Source organism: Malaya genurostris, chromosome 2, assembly GCF_030247185.1.
Source record: "Malaya genurostris strain Urasoe2022 chromosome 2, Malgen_1.1, whole genome shotgun sequence".
Lineage (NCBI taxonomy): Eukaryota > Metazoa > Arthropoda > Insecta > Diptera > Culicidae > Malaya > Malaya genurostris.
Genome location: NC_080571.1, coordinates 259,858,637 through 259,872,025, shown reverse-complemented (window position 1 = coordinate 259,872,025; position 13,389 = coordinate 259,858,637). Strand labels below are relative to the sequence as shown.

General features: G+C 35.5%; 1 protein-coding gene across 5 annotated transcripts in view; it reads right to left on the bottom strand.

The window, feature by feature from the left end:
- The window catches only part of LOC131429690 (dual specificity calcium/calmodulin-dependent 3',5'-cyclic nucleotide phosphodiesterase 1A-like), a 614,729-nt gene that overhangs the window by 124,169 nt on the left and 477,171 nt on the right, over positions 1-13,389 (bottom strand). For all 5 annotated transcript variants that reach the window (XM_058593997.1, XM_058593994.1, XM_058593996.1 and 2 more), the window contains 2 exons: positions 5,901-6,276; positions 4,981-5,094 (listed from right to left, as the gene is read on the bottom strand). In XM_058593997.1, coding sequence (XP_058449980.1) covers positions 4,981-5,094; positions 5,901-6,276 — 490 coding nt within the window. The remainder of the gene's footprint in view (positions 1-4,980; positions 5,095-5,900; positions 6,277-13,389) is intronic.

Genomic DNA, 13,389 nt, shown 5'->3' with positions numbered 1-13,389 from the left:
GAGCTTTGAAGCAGTTGACAAAACTGTTATACCACGGTAGTTCCTTACATTGTAACGATCACCGGTTTTGTATACAGGAAACATATAAGACTGCTTCCAAACCATCGGGAAAATTCCTTGCACAAATGATTTGTTAAATATCACGCAAAGAGGCTCGGCATTCACTTCACCAATCAATATATGTATAAAGATATACAAATACATGCACGAATACGTGTCTACATGAATACATATATACAAATATCAGGTGCGTAAATTAAGGTTTTGGTGTATATTGTTGAATATAATGTAATAGATATTCTTGGACCGAAAATGATCAGTACATGCCGAAAAAAAAGGTTTACAGTCGCCTCAATTGGTGACTTCCGGTTAATCGATATTCGATGCGTTAAAGATTTAAAATTCTGTATTATTTTTTGTATGAAGAATACGGGAGCAGGTCATTTCGTCGAACGTCGGTAATTTATTATTTCTATCACATGCGTTGGCCGCCGACTCACCATCGGAAGTCGCGGCCGCTCGCATTGAATCTGTAACCGCCTGGTTTGACTGGTCTACTCAAAGCTTTCATTCATTGCTTTAGTTAAGTCCGAACTTGCGGTAGTGAACTCGAACAGCACACGAACAACAACTATGTGGCGAAGCCGTATTATCGAATTTTCTCATTTATCCCAAGTAGCACACGTTTTTACATTTCAATGGCAGTAACTTATATGAAACAAATTCATAGAGCAAGTTGAAGACTTAGCAACGTGCATGATAACTGCTATGTAACCTGAAAAGCGTGAGAGGCGAAGCTTGTGCGACTTTTCAAGTGTTGCCAAACAAGTTGTCAGTAACGAATATTTGATTTGATCTTATATCAGTCACGTGGAAACAGAAAATGATACGTTTGTGTCAAGTTTCAATTTGTTGATGTTTTTTTCATTATGACCAAAGATTGCCATTCGATGATCGAAACTAAAATATATATAATTAAAGATTGTGAAAACTCATTATGTCTACTCAAAATTTAAATGCAATTCGATGTTTATAGTGAAGTTGATTCATATTTTCATTCCCATCATATGGTATTTGAAGCTAAAAAGTCGAAACGTGTTCGATATAATTTTATTGGTAATTATTATTAGTGCTCCACAGATAAAATTAAAACAGTTAACCAATCGCAATGAATTAAAATGTATTTAAAAAAAATCAAATTTAATATTGTTATCATCGATTCTAATGGCTGTCATTTGCATGAAATAATCTCTGGTAGAGTTCAGACCAGCCATGCTTTATGCAGTACCAATTTGGTCAAGTTGTTATTTCACCAGGAAGAAAACGCTTCAAAGGATTCAGAATAAAATTCTGAAAATGATTTTGAAGCGTCCTCCTTGGTTTGGTACAAATGAGTTACACAGACTCACAAATATAGAATTATTAGATGTAATGTCACATAATATTATAAGCAAATTCCGACAAAAATCGATGCAATCTCCAATTGAATCGATTCGCTCTCTGTATTAGTTAGTAAGTTAGTATATATGTTCCTTTTCCCCATTACACAATACAAGTAGGTTTAGAATTTTCCCTACACAAAAATCTCAGAATTGCGGAAGCAAAAGATGTCCTCATGGTAACAACCAAATCATATATATAATAGGGCTGAAAAGTCACCACTTGTGGCTGAACACCCAATTTAAATCCTAATAATTTAATTTTAACTCATATTCCAATAAATAGTTATTTAAAAAAATCTCTGGTAGAGAGAAATAATACTCTCTGGTGAAGAGAAGATACTTTCAAAAAAAAAAAAAAAACAAAAAACAAAGTTTGTTTCGCAAAAATACCGGCACAATTTTTTTTTTGAATTTCAGTTGCTCTTCGTATTAATACTAGCTCAACTATACCCATTTTTTTTAAATTGAAAGACTTTTCTCTACTCATTGAATTAAAATTGTTGTCCGCGGAAAATGTACGGAAACTTTCAATCGACACTTTATTGTTGAATCACCACGAATACGGTAATACGGTGAATTTATTACTCAACTTTGTCTTGTAGTGCGTCACATTTTCATTGTAAAATTTTGTTGACGACCGAAAACAGTCAATGCGAACATATCGTAAGAGTTAGGTTGCCAAAAAGTTACGTCGGAACTTATTGTAACAGAGTATGATGATATGTGAATTCGTAATATTATTTTGACTTCATTGTCGCCATCATAATCCGACTTGTTTCGTTGTGTCTATCATGCAACCATTATGCAGCAAAGGATTAGTTTTCTATTTTATCAGGTGTACAACTTTGCTTCAGCCGTTTTCCGATAGGTGGCTGTAGCAACTTAGGCTGGTTAAAATACATAGATGATACCTTTAAAGTGTGTGTGTACAGTGCCTAACGAATTGTCATCGCCGTTTCAGTGACTGTTGTTTTTGTTTTCGTATTATTCACGCTCGAAAATGTCTGTTTATGTGCCCAATTCTCGCCATTTGCGGGAAGTTTTACTTTTCTGTTACAATTCTAAAAAAATGCAACTGAAGCGCATAGAATGCTTTCAGAAACTTACGGTGATGCTGCTCTGAGTAAAAGAACGTGTCGGGAGTGGTTTCAACGTTTTAAAAATGGTGATTTCGATGTCGAAGACAAACATGGTGGTGGAAGAGAAAAAATCTTCAAAGATAAATAACAATTTACTACGAGCTCTTAAAACCGGGTGAAACCATCACAGGAGATCGCTACCGAACGCAACTGATGTGCCTTAGTCGCGCGCTAAAAAAAAAGCGGCCACAGTATCAAAAGCGACATGGCAAAGTCATCCTCCAACACGACAATGTTCGGCCTCACGTCGCAAAAGTGGTCAAAAAGTACCTGTAAACGCTGAAATGGGAAGTCTTGCCCCACCCGCCGTATTCCCCAGATGTCGCCCCGTCTGACTTCCACCTATTCCGTTCGATGGCACACGGCCTGGCAGATCAACATTTTCAATCCTTCGAAGAAGGGAAAAATGGATTGCTTCATGGATAGCGTCAAAAAAGGAATCCTTTTATCGAGCCGCGTTCCGAAAATTTCCGGAAAGATGGGAGAAAGTTGTCGCTAGCGACGGACAATACTTTGAATAATACATCTGTAAGCACTTTTTCGCAATAAAGCTTAAAATTTTGGAAAAAAACGGCGGAAGCAAAGTTGTACACCCAATATGAATAAGTTACAGGTGCTACTAGGAGCACTCAGTTAACGGATAATACCGCAAACATTTGCAAATGCTTTGATGGATGCTTAGTAGCTTATAAAATCAACAAGTTTTATTGGGCAATCCGTTCTGAGGATCATGAATCAATCTCTATTAAAGAATGAATGTACCCGTTATTTTGAATATGAGATATTTCAAAGCTCCATTTGTAGGCCAACAAAATGGGCGTTAACGCTATCATCTTTTATTTGTCTTAATTTGAAATAAATTCCAATTACAATATTTATACCATTCAATGATTCGGCGAAATAGTATTCGGCGAAATGGCCCATTCGACGAAATGACTTTTTCGGTGAAATGGCATTCAGTGAAACGGTTTTCGACAAAATGACCTTGACCTGAAAGACATTTTTTTTCATTTTTGTGCAGTACAAATTAAAATACAATATATTTAAGGGGGAAAAACAGTACCCAGTATTTGTGTAAAAAATACAGTACAATACTGTAAACTAAAGTACGGATACGAGCGTTCAAAAGCTCTTTTAAAACACTTTTTTTTCTGATGTATCTGTTAGTTAACAAACAATAGGTACATCCGTCATGATGAAGAAATGCAGCATGTTTACGATTTCAATGCGTTGATGAGCAAATGAATCAAACGATGAAAACTGTGAAAACGCACAAGATATCGATCTTTTTTTTCATAATAAAATTTTTAATACTAGGCATCTCTCGTAGAGTAATCAGAAAAATAATCAGAAAGTTCGAGTTCTTCATGATGAACTCTCCGCTGGTTTTTAGCCAGTTTTGTTTCCAATAGCCAAACTAATTTATTTTCTAAGAGAAATCCTTCTACAATGGATCTGATTCTAACAGATCAATGCAACATTTGTAGTGAACTGATTTTGATTCAGATAATCTACCAATAACATTCACTGTTTCAAATTAAACAATGAATCATTAAATTAGTCATACATTCTACAACCGTATTCACTTTTGGTCTCGGATTGAATTTATTTTTGCCATTAATGAAAATTTCATTGGATAATTTTATTTTCAGAAAATGAATTCGCTTTGTTCGCTTATTTGACAGAAAGCTTTTTTGCCACTTCAAGCTTTTCCATAATCGGCCTTCCGTCCTGAAACTTGCATCAGCCCGTTTCGTTTCGATAAGACCTACCACATATTGAACATTCCAAAAAGTTCAGTGGAATCCATTAGTGAAATTTCGCAGTTAAGCGTACCGCAATGGTGATTAATTTGATTCTAAGAACAAAAACTTTCAATCCGTGCATGCTTGGCTATTAAGGAACCTTGTTGTGTAGTTTACATTCCGACTGTTGTGAAGCGTTACAACATAGTTTCAAGCTACCGGCGCCTCCACCATAATGCTGCTAGACAAAGGAGGTCCACGGTTGATTGTTCAAAACCGATAAAAATATATTCCTGCCACCAACTCTTCTCTTCTCTGCTTTCCACCGAGGGGAAGAAAATCAGTTGGCAAGCTTGCCATAATAACTATGATGCGAAACGAGCGATCGTAAAAACATTCGCTGCGAAGGAACGATTTCCATATTGGCCGATTGTAAAATGATATTGTTATGAACGGATGATTTTGAGATATGATACGGTTTTTTGTTTTTTGTGTTACATTGTCGAAATGGATTGTGATGATGAAATTGGCGATAAGTTGAGTTAGTTTCTTTTCCATCGGAACGACAGCAACTGGAACGGTTTGCTCCAGCTGGCTGACTGGAAAACTTTAACTAGAACGAGAAAAAAATGGCGAAATTTCCACGGTACTTACTTTGTCTCGTCGATAAAAACGGCTTCGAGTACGCGTGCGGCGTAGTGAAGGTTTTTCTGCAGAAGCTCTGCGGATATTTCACCGCGCTGCAGTTGCCGCAAGAGACAGCGTAGTCTGAAATGGAAGGAGGAAATGTTATCAACCATCGAATGAAATTGTGTTCGTCGTTCGAAAATTCTAGCCGCAGTTGCTGTTCATTACTGTAATGACAACTGTTTCGAATCGTACCATCAGTACCCGATTGGGTATCGATTGTCAGGTTTTAGTTAGTATCATGTTTGATTTCTAATTAGTTTGCTTTATTTCTAATTTCTCATTCTTTGGTGGAATACATTCGCTAAAGAATAACATAAACAGTAAATTATTTCCATGCTCTGAATTTAGTGCATTTCATTCGGTGTGACCCGCATTGACAATTGGTTTCACACAAATCGTACATAGTTCCATATACAGGTTAAATTAATTTCGATTTAATTAGTGATTTCAGATCGGAACAAATCTAGCAACGATGTTCTACACAGAGATTCCTTTGTACAATTTGTGAGGTTTTGTATTAATTATTATCCCTTGTAAAGTAACTTTTACCCCATCAAATATATATCTGATATTTGCACTTATATTACGCGTTTACATTTGAGCCAGTTCGCTTGCGTGGACCCCTCTTGCTTGTATTAAATAGATTCGCTCACTTTTTCTGCTGCTGTCAACCACATCACACTCAAGTAAATCTAGTGCTGGATAAGCGGAGCGATTAACAACAAACACAATTGTCAATCGAAACAATAGTTTCATTGATGAAATATGTCCATCGCTTCATTGCAAAACCATTTTTGATCACTAATTCAATTTGCAATACAGTTTTCGAACTCGGAAAAAAGCTTGTACGCTATAACGTCCCTCTTCGGTAAGTGGGCACTTACCTCAGTGCGGCTTTATCACATGCATCCGGTGTATCGACCGCCGGCAAATTATCGGTGGCCAAGTCAACAGTGTCCATTTCATCCCCGGTAGCTAGTTCGGCACGCGGATTCGCGACGGCAACGGCACTGGACGGCGGCGAACCGGACCCGGATCCGGCCGTCGGTTGCATACTCTCCAGCTCCCGGCTGAGCTGTTGATTGACGAACGCGAGTTCACTTTCCGACAGGGGCTGCTGCTGCTTTGAATCGTCCCCTTCCAGTTGCTGCTGGTTCTGATAGTCGAGTGTATCGTAGTCAAATGGTTCTTGCTGCGGTGACAGAATGTGCGTTGTTTTTCTGCTATTGGTGCGACGTACAATCGTCAGACTTCCTTGTTCTGGAAAATAGAGAAGAAAGACGTCAACATTAGTCAACGTTCTAGTCACACGGTTTTAATACAAGATTTTTCAAATTTAAATGAAGAACAGAAAATTAAATCTAACTGCTATCGGACTCTATCAACAACCCTCTCTTACTCATGAGGACCAACATTACATAGGGGTTAAGGTTCATGGAAAAAAATACATTCAAAAAATATTTTGTCAAATTTTCCGACTTTCATAGCGACAAAACTCTTCCAATTCGATGCATTTCTCACATCGAAACCGAATTTTCAACCGAGACCGAGAGGGCCGAATATCATATACTATTCTATTCAGATCGATGGACTGAGAAAATGTCTGTGTGTGACAAATATTGTCACTCAATTTTCTCGGAGTCGGCTGAACCGATTTTGATAAACTTAAATTAAAATGAAAGATCTTGTGGTCTCATATAAAGTTCCTGAATTTCATTTGGATCCAACCTCCGGTTCCGGAGTTACAGGAACCAAAAAGTGAAAACAATGTCAGTAACTTCTTTCGAAAATGGCTTAACCGGATTCTTCCCATCTCTTATTCAACTCTGAGAGGTCTTCAGATAACATAAGAATATTCCGACTTTTATTCAGATCCAACTTCCGGTTCCGGAGATAGGGTACTTAGAGTAAAAATGTTAATTACACGAGTTTTTTTTCCTTTTTTTATAGATATACAAATTAGGTATAGAATTCGCTCAAACTCTAAAAAAATTTTTTCGAAGCCCCGAGGGCCGTGTGTTATATAAATCGATTCAGCTCGGCGAACTGAGCAAATGTCTATGTGTGGTGCGTGTTGTCAACAAAGAGGTCGAGATCTCAGAGATGACTGAACTGATTTTGATCAAACTAGTCGCAAATGAAAGGTCTCTCGGTCAACCTGAACGCTATTGAATGGTTTTGAGATAGATCGGATGTTAACTTTTTGAGTTATACGAAGTTTTTTGTCAAAATTTTTACTGTTTCGACAATATCTGTTACAATTGAACTTGAAAACAAAATATGTTTTTAAACTTAGATTCCGCACGATAATAGCTATCCAATAACCCTTAGATTGTTAAAATCTAATCCATTCTTAACGGAGATATTTTGTAACCGACTTTTCGCCTTATTCCAGTAGTAGGAGTTTTACGCGCTTGATGGTACAGCGATATTTCGGAGCAAAGTGAAACACGAATTTCAATACTGTTTTATGCAATTGCTTCTCATCACCTAAAAGACTAAGTACAGCACCCTTTTTCATAACGTTTCGATTTTAGCATGGTTCGTTTTTGGCAACATAATCGTTCTAACATTACTTATGTATTAGACAGATGGCAGTATTTTCAAACACAAAACAATTTCATATTTATATTGATTTATACTAATTGCAACAATAATTGTTGAAAGAACACAACTTCCTAAACCCCTATGTACCATTCAAAAAGTTCGTCGAGATCAGCAAATTTGAGTGTGGAAAATAATTTAATTATTTTTCTCGGAGATGGCTTAACTGATTTCTATAAACTAAGACTCATATGAATAGTCCTATGCTCCCATATAAGGCTTCTGAATTTCATTTGGATTCGACTTCTGGATCCGGAAATACAGGATGATATATGTAATGAAATTAAAATAATGTCATTCATTTTGCTCGTGGATGGCTGAACCGATTTCGTCCATCTAATATTGAAATGAAAGGTCTTAAGGTCTCATAAAAACTGCTTATTCAGATTCGATTTCCGGCTCAGGAGATACAGGGTGATTAGTGTAAAAATTTCACATAAATTTATCGTGTTTATCGGGTTCACAGATTTTGAGAGCCGACGACGAAATAAACTTATTTCAGTTTTATTGGTATTCGGTTTTCGATCCCGGAAGGTACCCATTCTTTTTTGGAACGCACTACAATTTCTCTAAGATGGCTACAATGATTTTCAAAAATTTCGAATCTAAGGAAATGGTTAACAATTCATTTAACTGACTTCGGCTACACCGATTTTCGAGTTCCGTTTACGAAAATATCGAAAATAAAGAAGCTAAAAGAAGGCCAAAACATATTTGAGCAATTCCAGAAATGCTTAGCAGATCATCAGACTCGACCTTCTCCGATTTGGATGAAACTTTGCACATGGCTTCAGTATTGCAAACCATAAGTTTTGAACCGAGTATGGCAAACCATAAGTTTTGAACCGAGGTCAATCATGACTGATTTTTAAAAAGGTCGTATGTATTTTTGCATCTCACAAAAATTGCCTTTTTCAAATCGTTGTAACTCGGAAACCGTTAATTGTACAAAAATGGCATTCAGGAAAAAGTTGTAGGGAATCGATTGGGCACTCTAAAAAAATATACACAAAAAAATTGATTTTTTTTTCTCAATAATTACTAAATAATCAGGAAAAGTTAAATGAAAGGAAAGCATGGTTTTAATTTTTTTTTGATAAATTTTATTTTAATGATGTTATTAAAACCTACAGATTGATGGCCATCTCATCCGTGCCTTTTGAAAAATGAAGAAGTTACAGCTAAAACAATTTACAGATATATTCGAAATTTCAAGTTCTTAATCATTTAAACAGTAGAATTTTATTCTACAGGATAAAGGCAATAAATTTGTTCATGATATCCTTTCTTCTAAAAGTAGCTGTTCATGGGATACTTGGATATTTAATTTTAACATCGTTTTTTATATTTCCATCAATTGTTTATTTGCTGGCTATATCTACAATTATTACATGTACATGAATAATTCTCAATTATATTGAAGGTTTTATTTATGTCTGACGGAGCTGCCTAGCAGTACAAAAACAGAAAAAAAAATTTGCAAGTCTCTGTAAATTTAAATCAATGTATAACATTGATGCTGAGTGGCATTTTTTTGCAACTTCTCATGGTAAAGGACCATGTGATGCACTCGGGGGTAATTTAAAGCGAATGGTACGACGTGAAAGCTTGGCTAAACAACATGAACACCCAATCACAACTGCAAAACAATTATATGAATGGGCAGAGCAGAGAAGTCGAGAGGCATTCACGACCATGTTTTTTTGTTACGTGTCACAAGAAGAATATGAACGGGTTGTGACCGAGTGGAGTAGTGTTTATAAGGATACCAAAATAATTCCAGGCACACAGAAATACCATTCTTTCGTTCCGATTTCAGATACCACAATCGTCACAAGACTGTATTCGAATGACGATGCACGTAGTACTCATACAATTTTCAAAAACTTAAAACCTAAATATAATTAAGAATTATTCATGTACATGTAATAATTGTAGATATAGCAAGCAAATAAAAAATTCATGGAAATATAAAAAAATAGTGTTATAATTGAATATCCAAGTATCTCAAAAAGAGATACTTTTAGAAGAAAGGATATCATGAACAAATCTATTGCCTTTAACCTGTAGAATAATATTCTACTGTTTAAATGATTATCTTTCAACGAGAACTTGAAATTTCGAATATATCTGTAATTTGTTTTAGCTGTAACTTCTTCATTTTTCAAAAGGCACGGATGGGATAGCCATCAATCTGTAGGTTTTAATAAGAGCTTTAAAATAAAAATTTTCAAAAAAATGCTTTATTTTTATTTTACTTTTTCGGATCATTTTGTAATTATTGAGAAAAAAATCAATTTTCTTCAGTATATATTTTTTTTAGAGTACCCAATCGATTTCTTATAACTTCTTCCAGAACGCCATTTTTGTACAATTAACAGCTTCCGAGTTACAACGATTTGAAAAAGGCAATTTTTGTGAAATGCAAAAATACATACGCCCTTTTTAAAAATCGGTCGTGAGTCGGATTGACCTCTCAATCGGTTCAAAACTTATGGTTTGCCATACTGAAGCCATGTGCAAAGTTTCATCCAAATCGGAGAAGGTCGATTCTGATTTTGCCACTTTTTCGTCTACTCATTCCTGGAATTGCTCATTTAATAAACAAATATTCAAATTAAAATAAACTTATGGTCCATAAAAAATTGGTTTCAAAATTTTAAACTCAAAATTTTCAAACCGTCATAAAAAATCATAAAATAACTTCTAAGTTGTGCTCGAAAGTGTTCCAATTCGTAGTTCATGTTGATTAATGGCCATACGAACTGTTCTGAGTTATACTGGACCGGGTCATATTTTTCAAAACGCCATTCAAATCGAATTTTACGGATTGAGGGTTTTAGAACAAATTGAGCTCCGTTGTCATTATATCATTTTTTTTGCATTACCAGGCTGTAGCGACAACTGACAAGTTTCGGTCAAAATGTTATCGAACCCTTACGAGACTTGATGAGGGGTAGCACTCGCTTCCGGGGACTTCCGAGTTTGACAAAACTCTCGAGTTCATCGAGTCAGACAGAACTCAATTGACTTTTTCAAATATTATTTCACAGTATTTTACTTTGGATTTTAACTGCAACATATCAAAAATAAAAAAAAAATCGAATCTTTTTTTTGAGATATTTGATTTTTAAGTGTTCTTTTTAAAATAAAAATCAAACGAAAATTTTTTGTCAACTGTACTAATTTTTTTTTACATAGTCCTTATGATTACCTAAAACATTGCAGAAGATACCAAATCGATCGGATTCACCGTTTCTGAAACATACGAGGTCTGTTCAAAAAGTACCCGGAATTCTCATTTTTCTAAAAAAATATTTATTTATTCGTCTACATCTATATGGTCCCCTTCAAAGTAATCCCCCCTAGATATAATACACTTATGCCAGCGTTTTTTCCAGTCTTCGAAACACCCCTGATAGTCACTTTTTGTAATGCTCTGTAGCACTCTCAGCGATTCTGCCTTTATCTCTTCAATCGATGAAAAACGCTGTCCTTTCATGGGTCTCTTCAACTTTGGGAACAGGAAAAAATCACACGGAGCGATATCTGGTGAATAAGGAGGTTGGGGCATGATTAAAGTCTTGTTTTTAGCCAAAAAATCACGATCAAAATTCAGCAGTTTTTTAACGAATTTTGCTGCCACTCGTTTCATGCCCAAAACATTTGAAAAAAATATGATGGCATGAGCCAACTGCTATGCCAACTTCATCAGCAACTTCTCTAATAGTGATTCGGCGATCATCCATAATCATTTTTTCCACTTTTCCCACATTTTCATCGATTATTGACGTGCTGGGTCGACCGGAGCGTTCGTCGTCTTCAACGTCTTCGCGGCCATCTTGGAAACGCTTATACCACTCGTAAACACTTGTTTTTTTCATAGCAGACTCACCGTAGGCTCGCTGTAACATTTCGCACACTTGGTTACACTTTATTTCATTTTTCACGCAAAATCTAATACAAATTCTTTGACTCTTCAATTCTTCCATTGTTTAAAATAACAAAAATCGCCGAGCTCAAAAAAAAACACGTCTACACCAGCCGCTACAAGACAGAATGTAAACAATGAATACAGCTGAAAATTTCACCATACATTAGGGACATATGTACCAACACAATAAAAAAAAATTTGACCACCGGACTCTCCAGACGCGCGCAAATTAAAAATTCCGGGAACTTTTTGAACAGACCTCGTATATTATTGAAAATTTTCAAGGGATTTTTTAAAAGTAAGGCTAGAGTAAAAATGGCAAACTTCTGATGCAAATTGTCTCTTTTGATCATAAAGAATGTATATGCAAAATTTGTCCAAATCAAAAAATACACTTTCGATTTCGTATGAAATTGTTCTATAACGTTTTCCAATTCCGAAAATAATGGTAATAAACTCAAGTCATACTTAAATGAAAGGTTTTATGGAAATCAATTGTGCGCTCTGAAAAATATGTACACTGAAAAAATATCAAAAATACTTTTTCAAGAATTTAAAAATTGAACAGAAAATGTAATTACGACAAAACAAAACCTGTTTTAATCCACCAAGTTGTGTGATTCGTAGTGTCAGTAGAATCGTAGCACCAGCCATGCAATGGTTCTGTACACTCTGAATCGGCTGCGAAGTCTGTTGAAACAGAAGGTCAAATTCCACTACAGGAATGTAATACCAAATCTTTGCTTTGTGTAATGATGCCTTTCTCATATCAGTCATACTATCATATATAATACTGTGGTATGCTTCACAATAGTTTTCTTAGATTCTTAAAGGAATAACTTAAAATGGGTTTGTTTGACCGTTTACTGATAAAAACTCTCAATTGGAGAAGATTTGAGGTCGATTTAGAAAACTTTTCACGGTTTTTCGCTCTTTTCAGGGATGGTATACAATTTTTAACACACTTTACCCTATATTTCCGGATCCGGAAGTCGGATCCGGATTAAATTCAGGAATTACGTAAAGAACCACAGGACCTTTCATTTGAAGCTAAGTTTGTGAAAATCGGTCGCGCCATCTATGAGAAAAATTAGAAAACATATCTTCATTTTTTTGCTCATTTTACCCCATAACTCCGGAACCGCAAGTCGGATGCATATAATATTCAGGAATTTTGTATGGGACTACAAGACCTTTCGTTTGAATCTATGTTTGTGAAAATCGGTTCAGCCATCTCCGAGAAAAGTTAGTGAAAAAAAATGTTATATACACACATACGCACATACTCACACACAGACATTTTGCGTACTCGACGAACTGAGTCGATTGGTATATGAAACTCGGCCTCGGTTCAAAAGTCGGTTTTCACAGTGATTGCATAACCTTTTTATATGAGAAAGGCAAAACTTTTCTTAACCCCCTATTGATTTTGTAATGCTTTTCTCTTTCATGGAAACAGTCTCATTGAAACATTTTTTGGATTTTCATTAAGACATGATTTCTGACACTAATTTGGGCTCATTTTTGACACCAGTTTATTCAGGTTGATTCGAGTAGTTCACTTCAGCGTTTATATCACATATTCGGCATCGTATCTCAAACCAAGCGATTGACATTTGCGTTACCTTTTAGTATAATAATCTAAAACTATTTTAATCCACCTCATATTACTTTCCTTCTTTCTCATATTACTTTTATTTTCAAAAATATCACTAGTAGATTCTGTCAATTTTTTTTCAAACTTGAATAAAATCAAAAACTTCTGTGGTATAAACTGCCATCACCTTTTCAATTTGTAAATAGTTGTGTCAAGTTATTATAGATATGACAATATG